The sequence below is a fragment of the Lissotriton vulgaris genome, chromosome 7 (assembly GCF_964263255.1).
Source record: "Lissotriton vulgaris chromosome 7, aLisVul1.2, whole genome shotgun sequence".
Taxonomy (NCBI): Eukaryota; Metazoa; Chordata; class Amphibia; order Caudata; family Salamandridae; genus Lissotriton; species Lissotriton vulgaris.
The window spans coordinates 154,714,426-154,741,460 of record NC_141695.1 but is presented as its reverse complement, the minus strand read 5'-3'; the positions used below and the strand labels follow the sequence as shown (position 1 = coordinate 154,741,460).

The 27,035-nt window shown below is 46.0% G+C and overlaps 1 protein-coding gene across 1 annotated transcript in view; it reads right to left on the bottom strand.

Annotated features, from left to right (window-relative positions):
- The window catches only part of LOC147701039 (protein RoBo-1-like), a 55,823-nt gene that overhangs the window by 15,592 nt on the left and 13,196 nt on the right, over positions 1–27,035 (bottom strand). The window contains exon 2 of the mRNA XM_086929299.1: positions 5,250–5,369. Within this exon, the coding sequence (XP_086785425.1) occupies positions 5,250–5,369 (120 nt within the window). The remainder of the gene's footprint in view (positions 1–5,249; positions 5,370–27,035) is intronic.

Sequence of the window (27,035 nt, the reverse complement as noted above, 5' to 3'; positions counted from 1 at the left end):
TCTAAGTTTTAAAGTTGTCAGTTCTGCAAGACCTATCTCTCTAATGGACCAATGAGAATGAGCTGCATACTTTTGGTTAGGGAAAGGAGCTCAGCAGGGCTGTATTTTGGCTCCTTGTGGAGCTCTCCTCAGCTACAGCCTGCAGCTTCATCCCAATGGAGTCTTCCGACTTCCAAAAAGTTGTACATGTTTGAAGAAAAAACCTTCTATACAACTTCATTCAGTGCATTCCCAACAACGAAGCTTCATCAACAGACACCACCTGCTGCCTCCACTGAACCCTACCTCCTCAGGAACCTTTCTTTTTCAAGTTCAAAAGTAACCTAAGACTGGGCCTAATCCACCCCTTCTAACGATCTGTGCTCCATCGTGGTCGAACTTAACTTTTAACTATGATCTGGTCTTGTGCAACCAGATGCCCATATTTGCTGCTTTGATCTTTTAGGCACTTTTTTCACTGAAAAACTTGAATAATCACAGCTTTGATTCTTCTGGTTGGATTTATTTCGTTTTGTGGTCATTTGATTAATCACAATTTACTCTATTTTTATAAATTTTGTTCTGATTTTACTTGTGTTGTGATTTCCCAAAGCTATTCTATCACTGAAGCAGTAGTTGGCCAAAATATTGAGTCATACATATCGAGGCAAACAAATATCATATTTTTAATATTGTGACACATTAATATTTTGATGCAGAAATATAGTGGCTATAAATATTGATTTATGATCGTTAGCAATATTATTGGCGTTGTTAATATTGTTAGCAACAATATTTTTGTAAAAAATATGTTTTTTAAATTATTTGCATGTGTTTTAGTACATATTTTAATTGTATATGTTATATATTGTGTGTGTAATTGTTTTTAGGAATTTTAAATGATAGTTTTTAACTTTAAGTTATTTATAATTTTTTAATAAAATTGGTAATAGCAATTTAAAATGTTGTAGTTGGTTGTAAGGTTTGCAGGGGTACAGGCTGGGAAGTTAGTTACGTATAATTAAGTAATAATAACTATCAATTATTTAATTATTAACTAATTATGTAAATTGTGTACTTATTTTATGTTGTAACTTATAAATCAGGTCCTGATTTCTTTGCTTGTAGGTATATAGGGTGGGAAGTTAATTAAGTAACATTTTATTAATTCATTCATAATTGATAATTAATTATGTAAACTGTGTGATTATTATATATTTTTAGTGTTACTCTGGGTGTATACTTTTGTGTATGTAAGACATACAGGGTGTTTAGTTAATTTGGTAATAATTCAGCAATTATCAATTTGGTAGTAAATATTTAATTGACAATTCATTAGGTAAATTGTTAATTTTTTTAATGTTATATTTTAAGTGCAGGTTGCTGTGTTTGTATATGTATAGGATGGGATGTAAATAAAGTAATAATCAATCTTCAATTAATTATTCATTTTTAAAAACACATTTAATGTATTAATACTTATATGTTGTGTTGTTTGTAGGGGTATAGGATGGGAAGTTATTTCATTATAATTAGCTAATCCATTTTAATAATGTTCTAATAATTATTTTATATATTACTTAATATGTTGATTTCGTTTTCTATTATAATTACATTTTAATTGTGTGTTGCCATGTCTGAGGGAGTATAATGTGGGATTTTGATGAAATCATTAATTAATTACACATTTTTAATTACTTATTAATTCGTTTTAATAATGAATAATTTTTATGTTTTTCCTATTGTTTCACAGTCTGGTGTGGGAATAGTACAATTTACCCCTTCTGTGGAAATAGTATATTTATTCCTTAGTGATGTGGGGATGTTAGTTGTATAGGGAGTGATGGCGCCTGTCCATATCTGTGTGTAATACGTTGTTCTGATAGATTGTGCAGTGCAAAAGGTAGGGGAAAACATCCTGCAACCCCTAACTTGTGAAGGATCAAAGAATCCTACTTGTAGCTGTAACAAAAAATCCTATGCACACGCTGTTAGTGTTCTGTAAAAGTTCCTCATGCAATTTGTGCACAGACACTAGTAAAGTCTTATAAAGACTTTTCTTCGTCTTTTTATTCAACCAAAAACGTCCAGCCAACACGTGTTTCATCACTTGGGGATTACCCTCGACTTGTTCAGGGCTGTTTAGGTTTTCGTATCTTATGTTGAGTAATCGCTACGCTGCTTGTAATTCCGACCCGGCTACATATACAAGGTAATGACATGTGACCAAGGTCGCTGAGATGACCGAAATGGGTTGCGCGATAGCTGACGGAAGAATAAGGAAAATATTACCGCATTTGCAGTCTGCACTTGTTTTGTTGCTGAAGTAAACATAACTTGGGGAAATATATACATATATACATATGCTTTTTACATTAGTAAATAAAAAACACAAAAAAATATATAATATAACTATATGTATTTAATATTAGTTGTTTGTTATAGATATGTATATATAAACATACATATTTATGTTTTTATTTGTGTATGTTTATATAAGTATATATTTATTTTTAATATTAAATGTTAGTAATTTTGTACAACATACATTATATTACAGTTATGTATTAAAGGTTTTAAGTTTTACTCTTTTTAGCTATATATTTATGCAAAAAATGATATTTTGTCATTTTTTAACGATATTAGTGTAAACAATATTTATGTCATCCATATTTTTTTATATGTCAACAATATTTGTGACACCATTTTTGTGTGACGCAATATTTATATGTTTTTATATTCTGTCACTGATCCCTCAAGATGATTTGATGCTGCTCTCATTTTTGGTTTAAAAGATGCTGGATAGGAGATAAAATATTTCTAAAACCTTTTTCTTTCGTCAAGTTTTGCAGGCAGAAATGTTATCTATTTTTCATCCATGGTCTGCTAAAATCATTCAACATATTTCAATAATTTTGATTTACCACCTCCTTCTGAAGGCTATCTGCTATGAGAGTCTGCTCATTTTTTGAAAGTTTAAAAAGTTGTCTTTTGTGGACTGGATCTCTGAGGGAGCAGATCATAGATCTAGATTGCAGGGAGGGATCTGACCTGATTATATATCTGGCTCTCATTTTACCCAAAGAGGGAGCTTATTGTAGTCCATATCTCTGAAAGGGAGATAAACTGTAGGTCTGGTTCTCATCTCCCTCGGAGATGGAGCTTATCATAGTCTGGATCTATAACAAGGAGTTAGTCTGACTGTTGTTTTGATTCTCGGGAGCGCATTGTAGTCTGGATCTATGAAAGAGAGAGGATCTGTCTGTAGGTCTGGTTCTCAGCTCCATCAAAGAGGGAGCTTATCATTGTCTGGATGTATGAAAAGGATCTGATCGGACTGTAGGTTTGGTTCTCATGATCTCATAGTGGTCTAGATCTATGACAGAGAGCAGATCTGTCTGTAGGTCTGGTTCTCAGAGAGATAGCTCATCATAGTGTGGAATAATGTCTGGGAGCAGATCTGGCAAAGGGCTGGGTCTCAACTCCCTCAGAGATGGAGCTGATCATAGTCTGGATCTATGAAAAGGAGCTGATCTGAGTTTAGCTTTGATTCTGGGGACCTCATTGTGATCTGGATTTATGAAAGGAAGCTGACCTGTCTGTAGGCCTGGTGCTCAACTTGCTCAAAGAGGGAGCATAGCATTGTTTGGATCTGTGAAAGGGAGCTGATTTTACTGTAATTGTGGTTCTTGGGAGCTCATTGTGGTCTTCATCTATAAAAAGAAGATGATCTGTCTGTAGGTCTGGTTCTGTAAGAGAGGGAACTTATTATTTTTTGGATCTATTACAGGAAGCTAATCTGACTGAAGGTTTGTTTCTCATCTACCTCAGAGACGGAACTTATCATTGTATGGATCTTTGAAATGGTGCTGATCTGACTGTAGGTTTGGTTCTGGGAAAGCTCACTGTAGTCTGGATCTATGATAGGAAGCTGATCTGTCTGTAGGTTTGGTTCTCATCTCCCTCAAAGAGGTAGCTTATCATAGTTTGGATCTACAAAAAGGAACTGATCTGTTTGTAGGTTTGGTTCTCAAGTCCCTGAAAGAGGGATCTTATCATTATCTGGATTCATGAAAAGGAGCTGATCTGACTGTAGGTTGGTTCTTGTGAGCTCATTGTGCTCTGGATCTATGAAAGGGGGCTGGCCTATCTGTAGGTCTAGCTCCAATATAGGGAGCTTATCATTATCTGGATCTATGAAAAGGAGCTGATATGACTGTAGGCTTGGTTCTCAGCTCCCTCAGAGAAGGAACTGATTATAGTCTGACTGTAGGTTTGGTTCTTGGAAGCCCATTGTGGTCTGGATCTGTAAGAGGGAGGTGATCTGTCTGTTGGTCTGGTTCTTAGCTCCCTAAAATAGGGAGCTTATCACTCTCTGGATCTGTGATAGGGAGCTGTTAAGACTGTAGGTTTAGTTCTCAGGATCTCATTGTGGTCTGAGTCTATGAAAGGGAGCTGATCTGTCTGGAGTTGGTTCTCAGCTGCGTCAGAGAGGGAGCGTATTATTGTCTGGATGTTTTTCATGGATCCGATCTGACTGAAGGTCAGTTTCTTACTTACCTTAGAGAGGTAGCTTAATAAAGTCTGGATCTATGATTGGAAGCTGATCTGACTGTAGGTTTGGTTCACAGCTCCGTCAGATTGGTAACTTATCATAGTCTGGATCTGTGACAGAGAGCTGATCTGATAATAGGTTTGGTTCTCAGCTCACTCAAATAGGGAGCTTATCATTGACTGGATTGATAAAAGAGAGCTGATCTGACTGTAGCTTTGGTTCTCGGGAGCCCGTTGTGGTCTGTATTGTATCTATGAAAGGGAGATGATCTGTCTGTAGGTCTGGTTCGCAGCTCCCTCAGAGAGGGAGTTCATCATACTCTGGATCAATAAGCGGAGCTGATCTGACTGTAGGTTTGGTTCTCTGTAGCTCATTCTGGTCTGGTTGTCTGATAGGTAGATGCTCTGACTGTAGGTCTAGGTCTTGAAAAAGGGGTGGGGTTTAAGTCTTTGGTTGGCAAGAACTTGCAGTCTTATAGGGGTGTCAAGGAATAATGTCAGTAAGTTAGACAAAATGTTCCCAATAAGTCTCAACTTTCCTCCATTTACAACCCTCTGGAAAAACGAAATTTTGAGGATGCTTCTAAAAATACAATTCATGATCCTCAGTATGAATGTTTTCATTTGTAGAAAGAAATGGTTACTTCACATTAAACATGTTCCAAAAGTACCAGGGTGCCCAGAATCATATCACAGCATTTATTCAAATTACTTACCAATTATGGTAGTCTCCACTAATTTTATGCACATCGTGACATCAGAGGCACAGTTTTGGGAAGGTCCTGAGCACATGGCAGACCCATTGATGGAGCACGTCTCACACTGCAGGGAATATACTGCAAAGAAAAACATGTCGTTACGTCTGAGTTTTCAATATTCGATGTGATGTTTCTATCAACGGCTTATAGGGACTCATTAAAAGATGGCGATACTGGATTCGGTATTGCCGATTCTGGGGGTATTGGTAATAGAATTTGAAATGAGGTGTGTGTACAGAAACTAATAAATATTTAATTATATAGGCTACAACGAAAAATAAGATATATCCTGCATGAGGATGACCAATCACAGCAGAGAACCAGCACTGACCAGCTGGAACTTTCTCACAAACCAGGTTCTATGATGTCACATTACATGGCCAGAGTTCCAATGAATAAAGTAGCAGTCAAAGATACTACACACTTCAGTCAATAAAACACTTTGACTTAAGAGTACAAGGTCAAAGCTGTTAAACCTTGCATCTTTGGTGTGGCTTCCTGACTTTTTTGCCTTCTGGTCCACTCTTTTGCTGACTTCATTTTTGCTGGCTTTAGGATTTTGGGTTCTTTACCACTGCTGACCAGTGCTAATGTGCATGTGCCCTGTCCCTAAAGCATGATAGCATTGGCTAATCCACAATTGGCATATTTAAATTACTTATAACTCCCCTGTAAAGTGCACTACATGTACCCAGGGCCTGTAAATTAAATGCTACTAGTGGGCCTGCAGCAAAGATTGTGCCACCCACTTCACTAGTCCTTTAAACATGTCTCAGGCCTGCCATTGCAGAGTCTGTGTGTAATCTATGTTCACCTGGGAAGTTAATCCTCTTGCCAGGCCAAAACTTTCCTTTTTAATACAAATGTCACCCCTAAGGTAGGCCCTAGACTACCCTAACAGTAGGGTGCACTGCATTTAAAAAGCAGTACATGTACTTTTAAGTTTTACGTGTCCGGGTAGCAAACCACTATTAAATACATTTTTCACTACTGCAAGGCCTATCCCTTCCATAGGTTAACATTGGGATTGCCTCATTACAATTTATAAGTTTAATTTCCAATTGGGAAAAGATAGACATTTCAGGTTTGGTGTCTCTGGACTCACAATTTACAATCACAACTTATGGTAAAGTTGGATTTTAAATTGCAAGTCCGAAAATTCCACCTTTCGAAAGGTGGCATTTTCTTATTTTAACCCTTTGGCTTTGTACAGTTCCTCTAGAAAGCCACACACAAAGGGACCTTAGGTGAGCCTGATGTGACATCCACATCCTGATCAATCATTACCATCCTAATATGTCATCCTGGGCACGATTAGAGGGAGGAACTGGCACCTGCACCTGATTGGGATGTGCCTGTTACCACACAAAGAGCTGCAACCCCCCTGTAGAGTCTGGAGCCAGTGCAGGAAGGGCAGTGAGGGCAGGGACATTGTGCACTTCAAAGGCCTGTCTTTGATGTCTCCCCCACTTAAAAGACACAACTGGATATAAATAAAGGTCTCCTGTCACCACCAACTCAATATACCTCTGGAATTGGGAACATTCTGCCAGGAAGATGAACTGCTGTGCAACTGAAAGGACTGTCACTCTGATGGATTCTTCTGGACTGGAGAGGACTGAACCTGCATTTCTACATCTTCAGAACCAATTGACTCTCTTCTGCTCTCTCTTTTCTATACTTGCTCTCTTCTCTTTTGCTCCGTCTTTTCGAGCTACCCGCCGCTGCTACCCCCGTGGCCCCACCCCGTCCAGTGTGTCCTTCCTGCTCCCGCCTCCCAGCTGACCACCCTCCCCCGACCTCCAATTCAAGGCACGCAAAAAGCAAACCTGTATGTGTCCGTCCGCGACCAGACCTCAACTAGTGCCAGGGATCCTGGTCCTCTGAACTGCCTCTGTTACGACTGCAGCACCCTCCGTGCTCTCAACCCTGGACACAACAAAAACTGTCAGCTTTCGACGCTTAGCAACACCCAAGGCCGATCTCACCCAAGGCCGATCTTCTGCCGACACTGATGCTGCACCTTCACCAACCTCCAGACCCCAGCAGCAACCCCCAGCCTACCGGACGTCATCGCACGCAAACCAATAAACTGCATTCTCCTCAACATGTGCTCCCTACACAGGTACGCCATCAAAATCTGGGACCTCCTCAACACCCACACACCCAAGATCACTTTCCTCACAGAAACCTAGACCAACACCAACTCCGCGCCAAACATCGTAACCGCCATTCCAGACGGACACAATATCCTGAGAAAAAAACTCCCCACCAGCCCAGGAGGAGTCATCGCCATCGTCCACAAAAGCTCCTTCCACATGATAACCACTGATCCGGAAGACGCGTCGACGCCCATGGGACATCTCACTTTCAGATCCAGACCAACCCTAAAATGACTCCCTGTGGAATCCTAATCTACAGGCTGCCTGGCACCCATGCTCCTTTAACCTATGCCATCACTGACCTCATCGCACCCCACACCCTCGCCTCCACAGATTACATACTACTCTGAGACTTAAACTTCCACCAGGACAACCACGATGAACTCAACACCACCGACCTTCTAGAGAACCTTGCCGTTATAGGACTAAAGCAACTTGGCACTGCCCCCACGCACACAGTAGGACACACACTCAACTCCAAATTCGCAGAAGGAAACAGCATTTCCTACAACAACAACACTGAAATCGTTTGGATGGACCTCCACTGCATCCCTTTCTCCTTCAGAAAACCCACCGTACACAAGCACACTCAATCAAGCAAGCTGAAACAAAGTCACAGAAGAACAGCTCACCTCCACCAGCACTCCACCTCCAATGATGCCATACGCTAATAACACCAAGGCACACAACCTCCACTGCTGGATCACTAACTGCACCAATACACTCACCCCCTCAAGAAAGCTACAGGACAACACAACAAGAAAGCAAGCTGGTTCATCCCTGCAATCCAAGAATCCAAGAGCTCCTGCCAACTACTCAAAAAGACATGGAGGAACAGCTAAGCCCCAGAAACACGCTCTGCGTACACAAAACCTACCACAGTACACCACCAACCCATTAAATCCACAAAGAAGAATGTAAATGTAAAATGTAAATGTAAATGTAAATGTATAGGCATTTATATAGCGCACTACTTACCCGTAGGGTCCCAAGGTGCTTCGACCGCTGCGAAACCCTTCCTGGCTTCCCTGAGAGATGGTCCCTTAATGGGTATCTCCAGGGTGAGACCAGGCATCCCCGGCGGTCTGGTGGGGCCGTTAGTGAAGATGAGGCAAGCTAATGCCCAGAGTTGCCGAGTGTGATCGCTGATCAGAGTGGGCACCGAGGCGAGAGAATTATCGAGTCCGCTGACCCTGGTCCAGAAACCTGCCGTGCCGGGAATCGAACCCTGGTCCCGGGCCATCCTCTGCTCTCGGGTCTGCCTCCTCTAACCAGTCAGCCACACTACCTCGAACACAGAATCCGCACCAAAGCCCTCATTTCAAAAGAACTATTCTCTATCATCCAGTAATTTGCCACACCTGTCAGCAAAACAACAGACGTCCCAACCTCCCAGGATCACTGCAATAGACTCCAAAAATTTTTTTACCTCAATATTAGGATGCTCTACAACAACTTTGACAACCAAGATCTCAGCATCGCTTTAGGCCCCGCTCCCAGTGATGCCACCCAACAGACCCTACTCACTTGGACCCTCCTCACGACAGAAGACACCTTAAAGACCATGAAGGGCACCCACTTGAAGCACCCTCAGGCCCCTGTCCCACCCACATCTTCCACAGGGCCACTACAGCCATCATACCTGATCCATGCAAGACGATCAACTGCTCCCTCGAGACACCACATTCCCTTATGACTGGAAACATGCCGAAAGTAACCCCCTCCTGAAGAAACCCTATGCAGACCCGATGGAACTCAAGAATTTCAGGCCCATCTCACTGCTTATTTTCACAACCAAGGTAATCGAAAAGGCTGTTAACAAACAGCTATCAAACTTCATTGACGGTAACAATGTCCTGGACATCTCCCAATCTGGAGTCTGCAGCAACCACAGCACTTGACACCGCCCAACTCGCTGCAACCGACGACATTTGTGCCCTCCTCGAACAGGGCCAAATGGTAGCCCTCAGCCTCCTGGACCTCCCAGCTGCCTTCGACACCGTCTCCCACTGCACACTAACCACCAGACTTCACGACCCCAGCATCCGAGGAAAGGCCCTCAACATGAAATGCTCATTTCGACCCCTCACAGTCCGCCTTCCGAGCAAACCACAGCACCGAGACCACCCTCATCGCAGCCACCGATGACATCAGGTCCCTGCTCGACAACGGGAAAACGGCTGCCCTCATCCTCCTGGACCTCTCAGCGGCCTTCGACACCGTCTGCCAACGCACCCTGATACAGCGCCTCAGCAACACCGGAACCCAAGGAGCGGCCCTAGAGTGGATCATCTCGTTCCTCGCCGGAAGAACCCAGAGAGTCCGCCTCCCCGTTCTGCTCTGAGGCCACCAAAATCATCTCCGGTGTCCGCAAGGATCCTCACTCAGCCCCACCCTCTTCAACGTCTACATGAGCCCTCTCGCAGCCATTGCACGCCAATACAACCTCAACATCATCTCCTATGCCTACGACACCCAACTGATCCTCTCCCTCACCAACGACCCCACCACCGCCAAAGCCAACCTCCAGAAAGGTATGAAAGACATCACAGAATGGATGAAGATCAGCCATCTGAAACTGAACTCAGACAAGACGGAAGTCCTCATCCTCGGACCATCTCCCTCCGTGTGGGACGACTCCTGGTGGCTCCCTGCCCTGGGCAGCGCACCCAAACAAACGGACCACGCACGGAACCTTGGCTTCATCCTGGACTCTGCTGGAACCACAGCCAAACTCCAGAAAAGACTCCAGCGCATTCAGAACGCCTCAGCACGACTCATCCTGGACATCCTTCGCTGCAGCCACATCTCTACCCACCTGAAAGACTTGCACTGGCTCCCCGTTAACAAAAGGATCACGTTGAGACTCCTCACCCATGCACACAAGGGTCTCCACGACATGGGCCCGAAGTACCTCAACAGCCAACTCACTTTCTACACACCCACCTGCTAGCTCCAATCCGCCACCCTCGCCTCCGTCCCACGCATTCGGAAATCCTGGCAGCCAAGACATGTAACTCCCTCCCCACTCACCTATGGCTGACCCTGGATCACCTGTCCTACAGGAAACAACTCAAGACCTGGCTGATGGAGCAGTAGCGACCCCCCCTCAGCGCCTTGAGACCCTCACGGGTGAGTAGCGGGCTATACAAATTCTGTGATTGATTGATTGATTGATTTCTCACAAGCAGAACTCAACGAATCAGATTCCCGTCCTACCTCTCAGAACCAACTGAGACCAGTTTTGGATTACCCCAGGGAACCCCCCTCAGCCCCACCGTCTTCAACATCAATATTGCCCCCCTCGCAGCCATTATCAGAAACCACAGGCTCAACATCGTATCCTACACCGACAACACCCAGCTCACGCTCTCCCTCACCAAGGAACCCACCATCACCAGGCACAAATTCCAAGAAGGGATGATAGCCGTCGCCACCTGAATGAAGAAGAGCTGACTGAAACTCATCTCTGAGAAAACAGAAGTTCTCATCTTTGGCTCCAAACCCTCAGCATGGGACAAAACATGAAGGCCATTCGCCCTCGGAAATCTCCTTCGCCCCGACAGACCATGAACAAAACCTTGGCATTATATTGGACTTATCACCCACTATGAACCTCGAGATCAATGCCCTATCCCCAGCATGCTTCAACACCCTCCGCATACTCTGAAAAAACTTTCAGATGTATCCCCTCTGAATCCATAAAAATGGTCATGCACACCCTCATCACTAGCAGACTGGACTACGGCAACGCCTTCTACATGAGAATCAACCAAAAACATCCCCCTTCACAACGACATAACCCAACATCTCCACAATCTCCAATCGAAAGAAGAATAAACTTCAAGCTCCTCAAGCATGTATACAAGGGCCATCCACAATATAGGACCAGCATATTTAAACAACTGCCTCTCCTTCCACGCACCCAACAGAAACCTCTGATCAAAAGACCTCTCTCTGGCCACCATCCCACCCATCTAAAATACCAGAACGGTCCTTCTACTACCTCACAGCCATAATCTGGAACAACCCCCTCACCTGTGGCAAAGCCCTACATTGCTCCAGTTCAGAAAGGACCACGTGACCTGGCTCTTCAGATGACCTCAGCACCCAATGGAGCTGCCCCCAGCTCCTTGAGACCCTCATGGGTGAGTAGCTGTGGTTTACAAAGTCCCTGATTGATTGCTTGATTGCTGTCTTGCCTCCTGTTATGATGCTGCTGCATTGCCGCTGTGGGCAAAAACATTGCTGTGTGGCTCGTTGAGGATGTATTGTCATAAAGAGTTTGTCCTGTCGCATTTACAACTGTAAATTGCCCGTGGGTCCCCTTTAATGTATGTAGTTTGGATTAGAACCAACACATCACATGCACCTGAAGTGATCAACACTGATGTATTGCCTCCTCTGCTCCTCGCATCGTGTTTTTGACGTTGATGTATCCTCCATCCAAAGGTAGTTTTTTAGTGGGACAGGTTTAGTCCTTGTATCTGACCTGTGCTCTTTCGTGGTCAGCCTGAACTTGTGCATTTACCCCAGTCAACGCATGACCAGATGTCCTCGGTTGGCTCTATTCTCTTTTAAGAACTGGGGGGCATATTAACAACAACTAGCGATATTTATCGCTAAATAAGCTTAGGGAAATTTGTTCTATCGCCGTGCATCACCGGATTTTATCGCAGAGATAACGTTCTATTCACAACATTTATATCAAATGCGATAAAATATCCGGATACAGCAGCGAAATGTGTGAATATCGCTGGGAATCTAGCGATATTCAGGCATTATCGCTGATAGGGTTTTAACCTGAATATCCACCTATTGTTGATAATATGCCCCTAAATCTTTGTCATTTTGGTCGTGTTTTGAATTGAGCTCTATGTTGATGCAGATCATTTTTGTGTGGGGTTTTCACAATTTTACAGTTATAAGTGTTGCACAAATGCTTTACACATTGCCTCCTAAGTTAAGCTTCCCTGCTCTGTGAAAAGGTACCAGAGGGTGAGCACAGGTTAATTTATGGTGTGTATCTGACTTACCCTGACTAGGATAGTGGTCCCTACTTGGACCCAATTTCTAACAACAACAGGCAGCCTATTTAGGGGGGGAACATTTTTAACCAGAAATAGCAATCCACCCTAGAGCAGGCAGCACTGTAACTCCTATCCACCGGAGGATCTGGTGGACAAGAGGGAGGAGAGAAAACTAAAGCTAGAGCTTATGACGATGAAGAAGGGCAAGGAGCAGACCCTCTCCCTTGCTAGGCTTGAGAAAGAGGAAGGTCTAGAGGAGATGAGGCTGGCCATGGAGGAAATGAAGATCGTTCATGAGCTAAGCTTGAGAGAGCTAGATAGCAACCGTGGAGAAGTGTGGCTCACTGGTGTGGAGAAGTGTGGCTCACTGGTTAGAGCAGGCAGACCCTGAAGCAGAGGTCAGACCCGGGACCAGGGTTCAATTCCCGACGCGGCAGGGTCTTGAGCTCAAATGTCCACGGACTCGATAATTCTCGCTTCGGTGACCTGACCTAATCTTGGGTTCACACTCTGCAACTCTGGGCATTAAGCTTGCTTAATCTCCACAACTGCCCCCTGCGGCGGGATGCCTGGCTTTCACCTTGGGGATGCCTGTTAGGGGCTATCTCACAGGGAAAAGCCAGGACGGGTACCCAAGGCAAGCGCCGAGATGCCTCCGGGTAGTCGAGCGCTATACAAGAACATACAAAAAAAAAAAAAAAAAAAAAAAAAATGGTTGCAGCATAACTACAGTGTCTGAACATGAGTACAGATTCCATATCACAAAAGATATAGTGCAAAATTATGTAGAGGGAGATGACATAGATAAATGGTTGTGATCTTATGAAGTGGCTTTAAAAGTGCACAGGGTCTCAGAGCAGTTCAGGGGGTGGGGTCATCTTTGGCGGTGAATGCCCACAATGGGGAGGGACACGCTCCTTATACTAGAAGTGAGGGATCAGACCAATTATGCTGTCATAAAGACCATTTTAGTCTATAAGTTTGGGCTGGCATCGGGGAAGTATAGGCAATCAAAAACTCTCTGCATAAACAATGGTTAGATTTTCTGGATTATGCTGGTAAGGCACCAAAGGGCTGGGTGAGGGACAGCAAAGTTAATGATTATGAAGGGTTGTACAACTTGTTTTTGAAGGAGCACGTTCCTGATACTTGCTTTTCATCGCTGCACCAACACCTGATTGATATCATGCTTACTCACTATAGAAAGCTTGCTGAGGAGGGGTACCTCTGGCTCATGACTCGAGTGTCAAAAAAGGTATCTGGGGGGGACTCCCAAAGAGGTGGTCACAGTTCTCACCAGAAGAAGGAGGAGAGAGATAAAAGACTGAGGACCATATGTAGGTAATTGTAATTTACCGAAAATACAGAATTTTACCGATTCAGTATTTTCGAATCGGTAAATGCAATGTAGATAAAAAGTCGGTAAAACATACCGAATCGTTAAGATTCGGTATTCCTATGGGCCTGGAAGCCCATAGGAATGAATGTCAACTACCGAATCGGTAAAATTGGGATAGACTCAAGGGTGGCAGGGTGTCACATTGACACCCTGTTGCACCCCTGAATAGTGATGATGTGCACATGTCTGTCACATGTCACAGGTGTAAATGCACAGATTTGCATTTACACAGGTATTCGTTATTTACCACCAACTGATAGTTGGTGGTACAGCATAGCTTGAACAGCTAATCCAGAAGTCAGAATAACTGTTCCCAGCATTCCAGGACATTACTTTGTCAGCAGTAGAATGAAAAACATATTAAAGGTTAACACAAGTACACAACAATTTAAATACAGTGAAATAGGTAATAAGCACTTGTAAAACAAGATGATCCATGTGGCCTCAAATACTACTAAGTATAGACAATGGGTCACTAACAATGGGAAGGTGTGGAGACTCTGAGGGATACAGAAGCTAGTATGACTATGATAAGGAGTTAGCTGGTTCCTCCAGAACAGAACAGGTATTTCCTATGCATTCCACCAGGTTGTTGTGGCTGACAACAGAGCGTGGCTCTTGTTCCATTTGAGTGAGCGGCATTTCAGGTCTTCTGAAAGTTGCAGTCAGCCCTGCCATGCCAGTTGACTGTTTGTTAGGAAATTGCCTGGAAAACCGAACCTGGAAGGAAGTGGAGCTCAAGGCCCATCTGCGAATCCATAGGTTATTGTGCCTTTGTTTTACATCCTTGTATTCTGTTGGTGATTTTGTGTACCCTACCCATTGTAATCACCGATTGTGCATCATTATAATGCCCCCATTTTCAGCTGCCCTTTATTTCAGCTCCCTTGGCATACCTTTCTCAGACTGTGTGTTCTGAGTAACTTTCTCCCTTTCTAGGTATGCTCTGACAAGGCATTTTGTTCTAGGAACTTCATCTCCAAGACTCTTGTGCATGGCGGCCATTTTGGGAAGGGCTTATGTATAAAACAAGCACTGTGCATTAGCGCAGTCTAAGTATTCTCTTCCCTGGCTTTGGAGGCAATTTCGGCAGGAGTTTCGGATCGCTGCCGTTGCTCTAGGTCTGGCCTCCTTTCAGGAATCCGACGGCCAATGTCCTTTGAAAATAAGACGAGAATCTTGAAAGCTAGTCTGAATGGATCATCCGTAATTATGTAATTATGGAGAAGTGTGGCTCAATGGTTAGAGCGGCAGACCCTGATGCAGAGGTCTGGCCCGGAACCAGGATTTAATTCCTGCCTCGGTGGGTCTTGGGCTCAATTTCCTCGGACCTGATAATTCTCGCCTCGGTGCCTATTCTAATCATGGGTCCCACTCTGCAACTCTGGGCAATAGCTTGCTTAATCTCCACAACGGCCCCAAAAGCGCTGGGATGCCTGGCTTCACCTTGGGGGTGCCCAGGAGTGGACATTTCACAAGGAAAAACCAGGAAGGGTTCCACAGCGGTATGCGTACAGCGCCATGAAACCCCAGTTGGGGTATAAGTGCGCTTTACAAGTACAAATTAATTTCATTTCATTTCATGCCATTCATTGAACTACTGTAGATTTGTGATTTTACCAATCTTGGAAGTAGAAGCGCATTGCGCTAAGCTTACTCAACACATCCAGTGGACATCATTTTTGGAAATATTATCCTGAGTGGCAAAGGAAGACCTGCATAGTTGTTTTGGTACATTGAAAGAAACTAAAGGGAGATGATCGTGGGGACCCGGAGAGCTCTGGTGGCGCGCCATTGCAGCAACAATTTGACCGGGTCCTGGAGGCGATCGCGACCACGCCCTCGGCCCTCCAGCAGGACATTGCCCAGGTTGCGACGAGTCTGGGCCTCCTTAGAGCGGACCATGGCAAGCTTTCGGATAGAGTCAAGGAAGTGGAAGGCTCGGTAAAGACCTTGGAGCCAGCACAGAGAGCCCTGGCCGCGACGATGAAGGATGCCTTATCCCGGATTGAGGCCCTGGAGCGGCGAGCGGAGGATGCGGAGGGGCGCAATAGGCGGAATAACATTCGAGTGGTGGGCCTGCCAGAGAAGATTGAAGATGGCGACATGGTGGCCTACTTGGAAGCCTGGCTCCGGGACACGGTGGCCCCGGAAGGCCTGTCCTCCTTCTACACCCTGGAGCGAGCGCACAGAGTCCCAGCGAGGCTGCCGCAGTAGGGCCGTGCCCCGCGTCCTGTGGTGGCACTTTTGCTGCACTTTCGGGACAGAGACCTTATCCTTAATGCCGCCAGACATAATGGCCCCTACAAGGTGGAGAATAGCCAAGTGAATATTTTCCCGGACTACACATATGAGACCCAGCGCAGGCGGTTCTCTTTCCTGGCGGTCAAGCGCGAGCTCCGGAGCGAGGGCATCCAATACTCGCTCCTGTTTCCAGCAAGGCTCCGCATAATCGTTGATGACAAGACTCAGTTCTTTGATTCCCCGGAAGACGTCTGTAGTTGGCTCGAACTCTATAGGGCTGGAAAGGATGGCTTTGGCTCATCCTCTCAACTGGCAGTGGAACCTGGACAGCGGCGGCGGTCCAAGAGAATTCGGAGTCGCCGTGGCCAGACTGGCAGACCTTCGACTGTGGAGACGTCGGCGGAGCGGAAGGGAGTGTTGGAGATGTTGTCTACGCTGTCTGGCTCGCGAGAGGGTCCCATCGTAGAGGAGGCGGACCTTGGAGACGAGGGAGCACCAACGGACTCGGAGGAGTCGGTGACCGATAGTGTCCACACGCCGGTGATCACTCCGAACTCAGTTGAGGACCTTTTGGATGGACAGGGATGACGGGGTGAGCTACTTCCATTTGGGTGGGGGCCCGCGGCGGGGGTGGCGGGGGTAGGCGATTGCTCATGAACTCCGGTGTAATGGGGGTGGGGTGCCCTGCTCATGACATAGTCTTTTGTTTTGGGCTCACTTTAGTCTCGGTAGCTCGAGAATCGAGGGCCCATTGCCCGCGCCCAGCCCGCACCTAGCCCTTAAGGCCTTCCTGCGGTGGCGACTGCAGGATTAGTTGGGGACTGTGGGTTTGTTGGGGGTATGGTTTGGATGGGAACTAGATGGTACTATTTGGGTCCTGTTCTGGGGAGGGTGGGCAAGGGTTTGGTTCGAACCGGGGTTGTTGTTTTTTGGTTGGGGAAAATGGCCGCCATCAGTGCTGGGTTGATTGTTGCTCTTTCTTTGTTGGGACCCGGGTGGAGAGACTTGGCACGGACGATATGGGACAATGGCTGATGTTGCTAATGTGAAATGCATCACCTGGAATGTACGGGGGCTTCACACTATGTCTAGATGTCACAAAGTCCACGCTTATTTAGTGCGTAGAGGGGTACAAATGGCGCTGCTGCAGGAGACCCATCCTAACAAGGCGGAAGGGGAGGCGCTACAGCGTAGGTGGAGAGGGCAGGTCTTTTGCACTTCGTACTCAGCGTATGCCAGGGGGGCGCTGATCTGGATCAGAGCTGGGGTTCCTTTTCAGGTTACGAAATCGGTGGTGGATCCGGAGGGTCGCTACGTGGCCATCTCAGGCACACTGGGGGGGAGGGACCTAAACGTTTGCTGTGTTTATGCGCCTAATGTGGACCAGCTTGCCTTCCTTTCCAGGTTATCGGGCTCGTTGGCCCACTTTTTCTCCGGGCCCCTCCTGCTCGGAGGGGATTTCAATTCAATAGTGGATGTGGAGGCTGACCGCTCGCACCCCCCCTCCCTGACTCTCCGGTTCGCCGTATGGCTAAAGGTAGGAGGGACTGGCAGATGCACTGGGGACTTACGGACATCTGGAGGGCACAGCACCCCGACACTAGGGACTACTCCTACTTCTCGGGCCTGCACGAGTTGCACGTCGACTGGACGGGTTTCTGGGCTCGGAAGAATTGGTCTCAGCAGCGGTCCGGTCTGAATATCTGACCAGGACTATCTCAGATCATAACCCTCTCCTGCTGGACCTTCGCTGGTTTCCCGGGGTTCCTGCTGTACCCACCTGGAAAATGCGTCCGTAAATCTTGGAGGACATAGTCTTCAAAGCGGACCTAGGAGATAAAATCTCGGAATACTTCGCGTCCAATGGGGGCACTGCGGGATCGAGGGCGCTGGAATGGGACGCCTTTAAGGTGGTGGTCAGGGGCTACTGCATTTCTAAAAAGGTGGGCATGCGGCGAATCATCCTGGATGATATGACTGTGGCCGATCAGAAACTCCGTGAGTTGGAACTCCGCCGCCCCGGGCGTCCCGAACTTCAGGAGCGCACGGCAGCGCCGGAGGAGGCGGTAGCGGCAGATGTCGAGCGGTTGCGCTGCTTTGACTATAAGGCCTATACTGTTAGGTCGCTCGCGGAGGGGGACAGATCAGGCGCATTGCTGGCGTGGCTAGCTAATCCCACGTGCCAGTCCTCTCTAACGACGTCCATGCGCACGGCGGAAGGGGCCGAAGTGCACACTCAGCCTGAGATCCTGAGTTGTTACCTGCGCTACTATGCACGCTTGTACCGCAGTCGCTCTGCCAGGGACCCCGACCTGATCGATGACTACCTGCGACCACTGGAGCTCCCAATGGTGGAGCCAGACGTAGCGAAAGCTCTGGGCTCCGACATCGAACTGGGGGAAATTCGCAGCGCCATTAAAAAGATGGCGAGGAATAAGACCCCGGGACTAGACGGCCTTCCGATTGAATTTTATGCCGCTTACGCCGATCTCCTGGCACCGAGGCTGTTGATAGTTTACAGAGAGGCGAAGCGGCTGGGTCGGCTCCCCGGCTCGATGTGCGAGGCCTTAGTGGTTCCCCTCCTCAAACCGGGAAGGGACTCGTCCGATCCGGCGTCCTACCGTCCTTTATCAATGTTGACGGTCGATTATAAGATACTGAGCAGCATATTGGCATTGAGGTTGCTAGGTCACATGAGCTCTCTGGTACACGAAGACCAGGCCGGATTCATTCCCAAGCGAAACACGACCATGAACATCTGTAGGCTGTTCCGCTTGCTGGGAGAACCGCTCGTGGACGCCCCATGCCCGGTAGTCCTTTCGGTAGACTTGGAGAAGGCTTTTGACAGCCTGGAATGGGACTACCTACGCACTGTTTTGCTACGGTTCGGCCTCGGTGAGGGCTTCGTTAGATGGACCACGGTCCTGTATGCCTCGGCGTCGGCCAGGGTACGGGCGGGCCCGCTGATCTCCTCGCAATACCCGGTGGAGAGAGGCACGAGGCAGGGTTGTTCGTTATCCCCGCTTCTCTTCGCGCTAGCGGTGGAGCCACTGGCGCTGCTACTCCGGTCGGGGGCCCATTTTACCGGTTTGTGGACATCTTCGGGCCCACATTATATCTCGTTGTACGCCGATGACCTGCTGCTCTTTCTTGAGGATCCGGTTGCTGCCTTGAATGGGGCTGCATCGGCGCTCACGGCATTTGGGGAGGTCTCGGGCCTTCGGGTGAATTGGGCTAAGACCTGTCTCTTCCCGGTTCGCAAGGGTACGCCCAGCCCTGATATCAGCAAGGAGATTAGGTGGGAACCTGACTGCTTTAAGTACCTGGGGGTGTACGTCTACCACAAACCGACTGACCTCCTGGATGGGAACATAGCTCGCAGCACTCGCGCGCTGCGTGGTAGCATGGACTTCTGGGCTACTCTACCGCTCTCGGTGGCGGGGCGGATCGCTCTGCTTAAAATGGTGGCGCTCCCCCGGTTGCTGTACTATTTCCGGGCACTGCCGATTTGGATCCCGCCGGCCACCTTTCATCTGTTACGGTCAATGGTGGTGGGATTCCTCTGGGGTTCGGGCCGCCGGAGAGTGGCCCTCAAGACCCTGACGAGGCCGAAAGCTGAGGGTGGGCTTGCGGTGCCGGACTTTGAGAAGTATTACTTGGCAGCGCAGCTGCAGACCTTCACCCAGGAGGTCGCCAGAGAGTTCCGAGGCCCAGAGGACAGGAGGGGCACAGGGATGGCTAGGCATGTTATTTCCTTCATAGCGCTGCGACAACGTTTGGCCTTGCAGGACCTGTCGCTCGAAGAAAGGACCATTCGATTATGCTGGAACCGTGCCCACGCCCGGGGCCAGTTGCGGATACCATATGCACCCAAAATGCCTCTGGGTATGCTGACGGCCCTGCCTCACGGCGGTGATTGGTCACGACTAGCGGACTGGGAGGACGCGGGTCTACAGTTGGTGGGTGACCTTTACGAGGACGGGGCGCTTTTGCCCTTTCAGGAGCTCATTGACCGCTTCGAGGTTCCTCGCGGCGATTTTCTTTTGCACACTGCCCTGGCCCGAGCGATTCAGGCACACTGGAAACACGGACTGGAGGAACCTCCTACATCTCCGATGTGCCAGTATGTTATGATGTCCGCGGGAACGGTTAAGACGGTTACCTGCCTGTACGGCAGACTGATCAATGAGGGGTTGACCCCCCTCACTAGGGGCCCGATTCACAGAACTATCTTAAGACAAAATACTAAACTTACTACTTTTGGTGTTCACAGAAGTTAGGATTTTGTCTTAAGTTTCTCTTAAGACAGACTTAAGACAAAATCCGAACTTAAGTCTGTCTTAAGTCAGTCTTAAGTTTGTCTTAAGACAAACTTAAGACAAAATCCTAACTTCTGTGAATACCAAAAGTAGTAAGTTTAGGATTTTGTCTGAAGTTAGTTCTGTGAATCGGGCCCTAGCTTAAGAACCCGTTGGGAAGAGGACATAGGAAAGGAGATTCCGGAGACGACCTGGTCGCAACTCGTGAGGCGGGCCTGGAAGGGCACGCGCCACGCCCGCTTTCAATTGGTCCACTACTATGTACTCCACAGGGCATACTTGACCCCGGCGAAGATCCAACAATATTTTGCCACGGACTCTGCGGACTGCCCTAGGTGCCGTGCGCCTGGTGCAGACCTCCTCCACATGTTGTGGTCTTGCCCGGGGCTGTCCTCCTATTGGCTTGAGGTGGGGGATACCCTGAAGGAGGTAACGGGGAGGTCCTTATCGGTCGATGCGGCAGTGGGGCTCCTGCACTGGTTTCCGCATACCCCCAAAAATGAAATCACTAGTAAATTCATTGATCTGGGGCTTCTCCTTGCTAAGCGGGAGGTAACCAGGAACTGGAAGGCGCGGGTTGGTCCAACGGGGCTCGATGGCACAGCGAACTTCTGAAATGGGCGGCGGGGGAAAGCACGCTGCGGTACCAGTTAGCTAGGAGACAACACAGCGAGAAGGCGCAGGAGGCAGCGCTAGAATGGGAGACATTAGTGCAGGCCCTCAGGGATTATTGCGCTCCCAGCGATTCCGAAAGTGAGGATGCAGCTCGCCCCGAGTCCCGATAGACGATTGCACTTTACATGTTTGTAGCTTTCCCCGGAGGTCCCCTCATAGATCCTCCTACGGCTATTGCCGTGCACTGATGGCGGGGTTGAGGGGGGTTCTGCTTAGCTCATAGTGTTTTGAGGGGGGGTTTTCTTTTGCCTTTTTTGTAGGATGGTTTAGAAAAGCAGATGATGGATAGTGGATCATCCGGACCGGCTTTGACTTTCTGTTGAGTCCCCACTGGTAATCGCCGCCCGACCCTCGGGTTGTGGGCTAAATGGCTGTGTACTGGACCATCTTGCTGAGGGACGAAGGGATGATTCTATTAATTTTGATTGAACTTATAATGCTGGTCCGCATTGTAAAATGTTACCGATTCCTGCAATAAAAATATATTTAAAAAAAAAAAAAAAATTGAAAGAAACTAAAGGGAGGGGGGACTAAACAAGGCTCAAAGGAAGAACTAAGATTAACAGTGATAATAACTGTTTTACAGTGTTCTACTTTGAGACCCGCTCAAGTCTTCAAGAGTGGAGTCTGGTAGGTGTTAATAGGGTATGAGGACATTGGTTGACAAGCAGACCTTTGCAAGGCTATTGGCCTAGTATCAAGAATTCCTCAGATATGTTCTGTAGAACTTGTGTATGACATGCTAGTCCAGCGGGAAGACACGGCAGAGGATAAAATAGCCCCTTAATCCTTTGCCTGTCATTAGCACCCCCCCTGAAATGGTGGGCCACAACATTGTAGGGCCTATGGTTCTGCAAAATGCAATCCCTCTGAGGAATACTACCGCAACCACAGTGGCAAAGGCCCTTATGGGGATTTTTACCCGAGTGGGTTTCCCTAAGGAAGTTATGTCTAACAGGGTAACAAACTTTATGTCTTCCTATATGCAGTAAACATGCAAGTAATGTAGGGCAACATACAGGTTCTCTACCCCCCACCATCTGCAAACCAATGGGATTCTTGAGAGGTTCAGCAACACCCCGAAATGAGGCCTGCCTGAGACCCCAAGGAAAAAGTGTGATATCCTCTCACCATGTCTGTTGTTCGCTTCCAGAGAGGTGCTACAAAGAGGAGGGCGTTTCAGCCCATTTGAACTGCTGTATAGGCACCCAGTAAGAGGACCGCTGAGTCTGGTGAAAGAAGGGTGGAAGCAAACTTCCAAGAATGTACTGCAGGATGCAGTGAGCTACATTCGGGCCATCAGAAGCCAGAAGGATAAATTATGGAAGTAAGCTTCCAGTCACGTTGAAGCCAGCCAGTGTAGTGTAGTTCCTATATTCCCAATAGGCTCTGTGCATTGGAATAATATATCCTGGAGATTAGACGTAGGACTGAGGTCGACTAGGTCTCTACTGAATATACTGGACTTAATTGTGTGTGCCAGCTAGCTCAGAGGTCACTAGAAATGTTCTCGAATTCACAAGAAGGGATTAGTCTCTGACAACCGCATAAACATGACAACTTTGTTTCCCCAAGATAAAACATGTCTTCAGAGTCGTGGAAACAATAGATAGATATTTCACTCAGTCAATCATGCATGCTTCGTTTCACTAGAGGTGCAGAGAAATAGATAGATGGGCGTTTCCAATAAAAAGATTTATTGAACAGTCTTCTTTCTCAAGCATAAGAAATTAACTGCTACAATCGTAACACAGTTTGTAAAATATAATGTGTACAGTATAAATAGTACAATAAAATATTACTGTAAGAACATTGTATGGCTCCTAACCCTTAGAGAAATACATACATAAATACCAGAGGCTAAAAGTACTCAACTGATGCTTCTAAAATACGCCTACCCCGGTGTACCTAACCTAAGCTTAGTACAAGGGAAGAAGTAAGTGAGGTGTAGCATAAATGTAGTATTTTTTGCCAAGAATCTGCACAAGATATCTCTAAGGGTCTAATCAGCTCCGTACCTTAGTTTAGAATGAAGAAGGCTGGTCTCGGGACTCGATTTCCCAACAACCCTCAAGGGTAGCTTGGAAACACTGGAGCTGGATTTCTCTGCAGGAGAAAAGACAGCGTCTCTCTTAGTGCGTCTGCTGGAGGGTCGGCTTCCTTCGGCACTTGCTGCAGCAGGCTGCGTTGGGCAAGTAGATAGGGCAAGTAGATAGTCGAACTGCTCCAAACCACTGTGTGTTTGCTTGGGCAAGTGTGGGCATATTTATACCTTGAAGGTAGCTGGTTTGACGTATGGTTGGACATAATAACGTTATCAAAGAGTCTCGGTTCTTTGAAAACTCCATGAGTTCTTGGATGAATCAGTGCTCAAGCAAGGGAAAGTCCCTGACTGCTGAAGGCGGGTTTTTCCAAGAAATCGTTGTGGATTTTCGGAACTAGTGGAAGTAGCCCTGCCGTATGTGGACTGCATGAGCTATGTCTAAATATCGTTATGATTTCTATGCCTATATAAGGATATAGTGATTTATAATTATATAAGGGCATGAATCGGGAAACTTACAATATAGTCCTAAAATAATACATAGCACCCACTCCACGCTATTATGTTCATATAAGAGTAAATACTAAAACATATAATCTAGAGTATGTGTTTACAACCCCAAAAAATCATATAAAATGCATTTTAGAAATGGTTTCACACGAAAAAATGAACATTTTGTATAGTAAATATGTAAAGGAAATGACGTTATTGTAAGCATATGATATGATATTAGCAATGCTAACTGAATGAAGCACGGAAATTACATTTATGAAAGGGCTCTTAGTTACAGAAGAAAAAATGTTGAGACCATCCCATAGCAGAATATATAAACCATTTTTGTTAGTGGATTTAGGCTAATATTGCTTCTAGGAAGTGTTCAAGGAATTACTTGTTCTCTAAGAATAGTTCTACTTGAAGCAGATTACTTAGTGCCAAATTTCAGTCTGTTTTGGAAAAAAATTTTTTACGCCGTAGTAAGTAGAGTTCCAAACATGGAAACTTTTATCTTGAAAAAGTGAAGGTCGAATTTCAGAGTTCGTAAGAACGCTGTGTGCTTAATTTCAAAAGTTGTTCTTGGTGTTAGGAGGAAACATTAATTCATCAAGGCTGGCAAAGAAATCGTCTACCACAGTAGATGAAAGTTCGACTACTTCATTAAAAAGGTCAATTGTGCACAGATGCGAAGCATCGCCGTCAGCGTCAGCTGCGTTAGCAATGTTCATATCAGATGGTACCTGTGTGCCATTTCATCCGCGTATCTCACCTGCAGTTGGATTTGCTGGTGAGATCTCAATGAATGCCGTCATCAGGATTGGTAGCCGTTGGGGCAACACAACACGTGAGCCATTACCGGACCCAGTAATGCGTCAGCATCCGTTGGCGCAACCGATGGTAGTGTTAGACAGACATCTATCACGCATTACTCTCCACAAAGCAGGCATCGTAGAACAGGTAAGATGCAATCTTGCCAGATTGGTCTGAATCACAGGAACCATGTGGTATTCAGATCTCCAAAACGAGCCAAGCCAAGGATCTGTGTTATTCTGTCATGGTACCTCATCGCCTGTAGCGCATGTTCCATGCTGGCTTGGGTATCGTTGGTGGCTGGATTTGCCATAACGGAGCAGTAGGAATAAAAGTAAGATCCCTGCTACGAGTCCCAAAATAAGAAGCAGGCCCGAACACAGAGTGGATGAAGTTAGGGAAAATGCCCAGGACTGCTTCAAAGAGTGCTAACAATCCTGAAAAAATCGTCTTAAATACATGTGCAATATCGCTGGTATCAGAAATGTTAAAGATACGACCTAACATTTCTGCGAAAGGTATTGGGCAGTTTGTTGATAATAATGCATGTATCTATGCAGAGGACCTTGCAAAGTGCAGATCATACGTTTCTCTGGACGAGGTCAGTGGCACAGTTTTTTGCAAAAGAATGGCTTTCATTCTGCTTAAAGTATTGATTCGTATAGAAGAGATGTTCAGTAAAGGCCATAGTGGCGACTGCCCGTCTGTCTTGGCTTTAGGGAACAATACATGCATACAACAAGTGGTCCTGGCTGACACAGTAACGAGATAGCTTATTCCACAACAGCTGTGATCATTTAAAATAACGTAGCTGCCATTATAAAGCTGCCTCAAAATTGGATCTATCACCGCTGTGGGCGAACCCTACATGTGGCAAGAAAGGTTATTGGAAGAAACTTTGCAGGCTCCGTGTAAATTAATACACAATAGTGTACCGCTTAGTGAGTTTTCACAATCTTTACCACTAAGAAATACTTCCTATCCCCCACACCAACATTTGTGTGTGTATGGTAAATCCCCGGTCGACTTAATGTGTTCTTTACCCAACCTTTCATAGAGGCCTGCTGTTATGTGTTTTGATCAATACTGAAACTGGAAAGTCGTCACTGGTATTGTGATGGTGCCATGTATTATCCATTCAACTGATGGTTTCTCAGAAACGGTCAATGGTAATCTCTACAAATTTTCAATGCTCAGCACCGTATAGTCTGCTCCCCTCTTTGCTAATGAGATTCAGTTTCTGTAAGGTTAAATACAGTAAACAGTGACGTAGTGTTGATTAAACGCCAGGGCACATAGCCAGAACGAAGGTTTTGCAACGTCCAGCCTAATAGCAATTATAGAACGTAATTGAGACTGGCCATGTTGTAACATTAGCAAGTCCTGTTCCATTATGTCTATGGCAGATGATACAATGCTGTCCAAAGAATAAATTCTGGACAACAGAGTTGTTAACCCATTGTCAACTACAGAGAGGGATTTCTCTATATTAATACGACCAATTTCTCGTATTCTTTCAGCTGTTTCCATTTGCGTGATTTTACAAGCTTCATTGTAAGAAGCGTATATACATGTGAATATGAACCGTTTATGACGTGGATTACGAGGACCTAGTAAGAATTCTCGTAAATCAACGCCATCTTTAAGCAAAGATAAGTGTTGTTTTATGTCTGGAAGTGTGGATCTCTGTAGCCACTCAAGGCATAGTTTTCCTACATTATAAGTTGTTATTATCCCTGGATGTTGTCTTTTGGATATATCTTAGATCTGGCCGAGTTACTGTAAATCCTTGTGTCTTGTTCAGGAATCTATCTTGACAGTTATTCGTGTCTGTGGGCCAGATTAACCATTTTTCCCATTCAGGATTTGTTCCGTTCTGTTATAAAATATAATTCACGTCTACCTCCTTATCTGAAGTTCAATTACTATCAGGTGTGGGCTTAGGTATGGACGGTTTGTTCAAATCTTTTATCTTAGCAAAGGCAAGACAAGATGTCTGTTGAAAAGTGTCATTTAGGAACATCAATTGTTCTGGGATGATGCAGGCTCTGAACAATGCTTCTAAACCTTGTACCTGCCAGTCTTTTGTGCCCCAAACTGTTTTTGTCTCAATGTTGTCTTTCCAAATGTTAAAGCCTAAGGTGGACAATTGAGCATAAAGGCAGCAGAATAAATTTGTTTAGTATTTGTCAACATACTTTTCATGCCTGTCTTATTCACATTTTTAGAGTGAAAACTTTCCGGGTTTGTAACATTAAAACCGTTAAAATATGGACATTTTCTAAGACACGTATTTGAACTACCTTTTGGTGGTGTTGGACAATGTTCCCATTGATTAAAAGTTAAAACATTTCTAGGGTTTGCAGATTTATGCAAGTAATAATTGCCAAAATGATTAAAACAATACATTTCTTCATAATTTGATGAACCTTCTAAGTATTCATGTTTTGTAAACATTTCTAAGTCTGCCATCATGTTATTAACAGTCTCAAAGTCCAACTCATCAGAAAATGTGCTAGGTGAGATGAAATCACTCAAGGAAACCTTAAATTGAGGAAGAATCTTT